The sequence below is a fragment of the Spermophilus citellus genome (assembly GCF_964194105.1).
Source record: "Spermophilus citellus genome assembly, chromosome: 1".
Classification (NCBI taxonomy): Eukaryota; Metazoa; Chordata; class Mammalia; order Rodentia; family Sciuridae; genus Spermophilus; species Spermophilus citellus.
Window position 1 is genome coordinate 189,465,111 of NC_138182.1, and position 6,141 is coordinate 189,471,251.

The window sequence follows — 6,141 nt, forward strand, 5'->3', positions numbered from 1 at the left end:
TGTTACAGTTATGCCAGAGTATTATAAATACATGTTGATGAGAACCTGACATCCATAGAACAGAGAGCAGAAAACAGCAAAACCATAAAGCTGAAGTGAAAAATATTCCAAAGGAATTTAAAAGTTACTTGAGAGACAAGGCATAATATTTCTATTATATACAACACTTTAATCAGACCTTCTATCAGACAATTCTGTCCTTAATGAACCTCTGCTTCCCAAAGAACACTTACTTCTCTGTTTACATTTATAGCTCAATCAAGCACATTAAAAAGAAAAATCACCTTTGGTCCTTTGGAGTCCTCCAAAACAGAAATAAACCTAGAGGCTTAGTTCCCCTCCAGGCAATTTCAAAATTAAGAAAATACAGACATATAGAATCATATAGTAGGTAGCAAATCCTCATCACTCCATTGGTTCAGGCACTTTAAAATCCATTTTGTGGTTAGTTACAAGTTCTTGTACTGCACCAGATTGGATACACCCAAGGGAGGATCTGAGATGTTTCCAGTAGCAAAGATGCTTTCTGCAAGAATCCCCTCTCTCCGGTAATCATCCGGAAGACTAAAAGCTATCCCGCCCCACGGCGATTCGGTAAAAGTGCTGACTTAGCGGGGAGCAAATTTGTCTTTCTTGGAAGAGACATCTTTTATTTTCCAACCCAAGCCTCTTCTGAAGTCATTTTCTGCCCTTAAATTTTCTCGCGAATAGAGGAGATTGCGCAGGACAGCGTCATTGCGCCTGCGCGCGCTGAGGCAGCAGATACTTCCGCTTGGGCCGAGCTGTCAATCAGCCGCCTCCCGCCCCGGCAGTGAGGTAGCGCTTCCTTCTCCACCGCTGCGTACCGGGGGTTGCTGAAGTGCTGAGCGTGGTGCTCAGAGCAGCGGCTTTAAGCGAGATTTCGCGCAGCTTGTTAGAGCTCCTTTCACCGTTAATCTGTAGCGGATCACTTTGCCAAGCAGCAGGAAGAACAAAGAGATCGAAAAGGAGACGCTTGGCTCCCGGACGCTTTGCTGCTCAGAGCCGCTGGCGCTTTGCTCCCATCTGCTTCCTCTTTCGCTTCGCTCCGGGCAGAGAAGCTGAATGTGTAATCAGCAGTGGATTGTAAGTACCCGAGGCAAAGAAAGCTCACTGCGCCCCGCTTTTTGAATATTTTTTATTCCGGGAGAGTTTGTGGATTGGGATTGTTTGCTGGGCCTTGCTTTCTGTGCCGAAAATCCACTCCGCGGGAGCCGCCATTTGCTTTCTGCTTGCTGTCTTGCTTGCTCTGTCTGCATTGTCCGGCAGCGGCATCTAGAGGTTGGAACTTGGCATTGCATCTAATAGACTTAAGAACTTTGTGAATAAGCCAAAGTGTCAATAACAGCCTGTGCTCTTATTACCTTAGAGAAAAGACTTGTGGCTTATTAAGTCAACTTAGACGCTTACTTGCTATTCTGCTTAGCTGCTTTTCTACTTAGAACTCTTGTAATTAAAGATTTCAGTTCATAACACACTGATCTTTTTAACAGTTGCAGTAGCTGGAACTTTTTAGTGCAGCAAGTATTTATTAGAGGAGAAGTGAGCCACAAAGAAGTAAAGATGAGTAAGAGCAAAGATGACGCTCCTCATGAACTAGAGAGCCAGTTTATCTTACGCCTACCTCCAGAATATGCCTCTACAGTGAGGAGAGCAGTACAGTCTGGCCATGTCAACCTCAAGGACAGACTGACAATTGAGTTACACCCCGATGGCCGTCATGGAATTGTTAGAGTGGACCGGGTTCCATTGGCCTCAAAATTGGTAGATCTGCCATGTGTTATGGAAAGCTTGAAAACCATTGACAAGAAAACCTTTTACAAGACAGCTGATATCTGTCAGATGCTTGTATCCACAGTTGATGGTGACCTGTATCCTCCTGTGGAAGAACCAGTTGCTACTACTGATCCCAAAGCAAACAAGAAAAAAGATAAGGACAAAGAGAAAAAGTTTGTCTGGAACCATGGAATTACTCTGCCACTGAAAAATGTCAGAAAGAGAAGGTTCCGGAAGACAGCAAAGAAGAAGTATATTGAATCTCCAGATGTGGAAAAAGAAGTGAAGCGGTTGCTGAGTACAGATGCTGAAGCTGTCAGTACTCGTTGGGAAATAATTGCTGAAGATGAAACAAAAGAGACAGAAAATCAAGGCCTTGATATCTCGTCTCCAGGAATGTCTGGCCATAGACAGGGCCATGACTCATTGGAACATGATGAGCTTCGAGAGATATTCAATGATCTCAGCAGCAGCAGTGAAGATGAAGATGAGACACAACATCAAGATGAAGAAGATATAAACATCATTGACACTGAAGAAGATCTGGAGAGACAGCTACAGGATAAGCTAAATGAATCAGATGAACAACATCAAGAAAATGAAGGAACCAATCAACTGGTTATGGGAATTCAGAAACAGATTGATAACATGAAAGGCAAGCTCCAAGAGACCCAGGACAGAGCAAAACGACAAGAGGATCTCATCATGAAAGTGGAAAACCTGGCTCTCAAGAACAGGTTCCAGGCTGTGTTAGATGAACTCAAACAAAAGGAAGACCGAGAAAAGGAGCAGCTTAGTTCTTTGCAAGAAGAACTAGAATCACTTTTAGAGAAGTGATGAAGAGTATTGATACTTAATTTCAGTCCTGAGACTGGAAGGTCTTGGTTTCATCATTTGGATATTAAGACTTTTCAGTACTTCCCATTCCCTCTAATGTTAGAAGTTATGTTGAATTATCTCAGAAGTTTTTTTTTTTTAAGAGCTACTTTGCTATGTGTTTATTCTTTAGGAAGTAAGATTGCATAGACAGTTGCTTTTGGAAAGTCATAAAATCAGTGATTTGAACAATTTAGCTTTAATCATAGTTTCATTTGCAGGACTTGCTCCTGTTTATTTTACAGAAGCTGTTATTTTCTCTTGCTATCTGAGATCAGTAGGAAGAAATTGATCTGTTGGCAGCTATTTACATATGTTTTTCATACATTACCTATTTTCTTAGCTTCTTAAAGCAATTCCCCACATGAAGGGATGCAAGTCATTTTCATAAAATTGTTTCTAATAGTAAATAAAAGCAACTAATTTTCATGTTATAATGTATCTTGTTCTTTCATGGGTGGTGGGAATCAAGGTGGGTTCTTGGTGGAGTTTAAGGACTGAAGAATGTGATCCTATTTTGCAGGTAAAGAAGCAGTTCTGTTGGGTTTTCAGAAAAAGGAATGTTGTAGGGGCAAAGAAATGGGGAAACACCGTCTGCTTTATAAGGTTCCAATACACCTGTTACATATGGAGTTGAGGAACATAGGTAAATAGCCTTCCTAAACTATCCTAATTTTTATAGATGCAGGTTTGTTTCTGCCCTTTTCAAAAAGCACTAACCTTAAGCTTATCTCCATATAATACTGGAAACAAAGCAATGACAGTCTAATGAACAGTTCCATTGGTGGGGACTAAGATTCTATTCCTAATTCTTTTCAATTTAATTCCTTCTATTATTTAATGTGATAACTAATGGGATAAAGTTGTTTCATCAAAATTGCCCACAAAGAAGTAAGTACAGTGGTCTGGTAGTCAAATTTTCTTAATTTTCATATTCACTTAAATTTTCCAATCTCAAAAGCCTCTTCTTCAGAGCTATATTGGAAAAAATCAGTGATAAAATGTGGAATTATTACATTTCTGACTGATTGGTTTATAAAAAGCCTTAGTGGATGTGTTGAAGTAAGTATGTTTAGGCTCATTTAAATTTTCTGTTTGTCAGGAACCATTAGTGATGAGGTGTTTTTAAAAATAATTTAACCAGGGAAGGGAATATAGCTCAGTTAGTAGAGTGTTTGCCTCACATGCATGCACAAGGCCCTGTGCTTGATCTCCAGAACTACAAAAAAAAAAAAAAAAAAAAAAAAAAATTAACCAGGCTTCAAGTCTACAATCATAATTGCTGATATTTGGAACTTTCACAGGGGTAATTTTTCTCACAGCTGATCATCATTTTGTTTTACCAAAATTTTTTTCACAAGTTTAAGACTTCAATATAGAATGGATGCTTAAATAACATTTCCCTCAATATTTAGGTTTTGGAATTTTTCTTGTTTGAAAATAATAAAAAGCAGGTTTTCTTAACATGCTACTGTGGTAGGAGACAAATTCCAATTTTAGCACATCTAGGTAATTTGCTACTATTTAATAAGATAACATAGGAAACCTTACTATCTTACTTGGCTTTCCAGTGGATCTTTTATCAGATAATTATCAAGATCTCAAGAAAGTTCCTATGACTCAGTGACAGCTAAGTTTCATCAAAATTGAAAAGATGCTGGTTACATTAACAGAATAGCCTACTGATTTCACTGTTCAGTTATTAACTGCTGATTCTCAAATCCAGGTTTCTAAGCCTGATCTCTTCTGAGCTTCAGATTTAGTATATTCAACTGTTTACTGGAATCACATGAAAGTATCACTCAGGTACTGCAACTCTACATATTCAAAACAGAACTCATCTTTTCCTGAAAACTTACCCTTCTTGTATTTCAGTGAAAATAAATGCCACTACCATCCACCCCAACTGTTGAATCTAGAAATTTGGGCTATAAGGTTTGACTTCTGCCTTTCCCTCACTATTTATAAAGAGCGTTCAGCCATTCAGTCACACTGCTATTGTCTTATTTCAAGCCATTTTGTCTCTTGCCTAGTAAATGACAATAGCTTCCTGTGTGTGTGTATAAACACTACCATCTGCTTTTTTTTTTTTTCCCCTAGTACTAGAGATTGAACCCAGGACCTCACATGTTAGGCAGGCACTCAATTATGAAGCTATGTCTTATCACCAGCTTTTTAAATTTTTGAGTCAGATTCTTGCTGATGTCCAGGCCTGCTTCCAACTGATGAGCTTCCTGCCTCAGCCTCCTGAGGAGCTGGGATTGCAGGCTTACACTATTGCATAGCCTTGGCCCCAAATGATCTTTCTAACATTTAATCATGTCACTTCCATGTCTGAAATCTTGGGTGGTACATCTTTGCTCTCAGGTTGAAGTTTTATGTCTCTTAAGAAAATGTGTAAGATTATGAATTTTCCACTTACCTCTTCAGCCTAAATTCACCACATGCCTTTACTATCCTGTTAATCCATCCTGAACCTATTTACATTTTTTTTCAAGGAGTTTTTACTCTTCCTCACCTGGGCCTGAGTGCCTTTTAACAAGGTGGTTCACTCTACCTAGAAGACACTGAGTCTCAACTATCACATACAGCAAGTTTTTCTTGACCTCATATCTAGTTTAAGTGACTCTTGTGGCTTTGCCTGTACTCTGTGCTTCCCACTTTTAGTCATTGCACAACACTGGATATGGATGTAGATGTTTCTCACATTTAGTAACTATAATCCCATGGGTACTCTAGTATGTACTTTTCATAGTAAAATATAAATTACCTGTTGCTCATATCCCCAATGCTGTACAAATTCACTGAGAGACATGTTTTAATTTTTTTAATTCTTTGTTTCAATAATTCTTTTATTTTTATTGGTTCTTAATTAGACATGGCAGTAGAATCCATTTTGATAAAATTATACAAGCATGGAATATATCTTATTCTAATTAGGATCCCATCGTGGGTGGGCATGGTGGTGGAATTCACATAGGTATGTTCATATGTGTACCTAGGAAAATTGTTAGATTTAAAATATTTTCTTTCTAGTTTTATAGTATGTCTTTATTGTATTTGTTTATTTACTTATTTTTGTGGCACTGGGGATTGAACTCAGGGCCTTGTGCATGTGAGGCAAACACTGTACCAACGGAGCTATGTCCCCAGTCCCTTGTTTTTTTTTTTTTTTAATGTGGTGCTAAGGATTGAACCCAGTTCCTTATACATGCTAGGCAAGCACTCTGCCACTGAGCTACAACCCCAGTCCAAAAGTATTGGATTTATTCTACTCTTTTCTATTCCCCTCCCTTCCTTTCATTTCCCTTTAATCTACTGAACTTCTTCCCCTCTCCCCTTTATTGTGGTTTAGTTTCCACATATCAGTGAAAATATTTGACTTTTGGTTTTTTGCTTATTTCACTTAGCATGATAGTCTCCAGATACATCCATTTTACTGGGATATGGCAAAGTCATTCTTTTTTAAGA

The 6,141-nt window shown here is 38.7% G+C and overlaps 1 protein-coding gene across 1 annotated transcript; it reads left to right on the plus strand.

Annotated features, from left to right (window-relative positions):
* The first annotated feature begins 391 nt into the window (after window positions 1–391).
* TAF7 (TATA-box binding protein associated factor 7) lies at window positions 392–3,101 on the plus strand. The gene is made up of 2 exons (XM_081297135.1): window positions 392–1,104; window positions 1,512–3,101. Exon 2 carries the CDS (start codon window positions 1,582–1,584, stop codon window positions 2,629–2,631), a length of 1,050 nt encoding a protein of 349 aa, XP_081153261.1. The 5' UTR covers window positions 392–1,104; window positions 1,512–1,581; the 3' UTR covers window positions 2,632–3,101.
* Window positions 3,102–6,141: the final 3,040 nt, after the last annotated feature.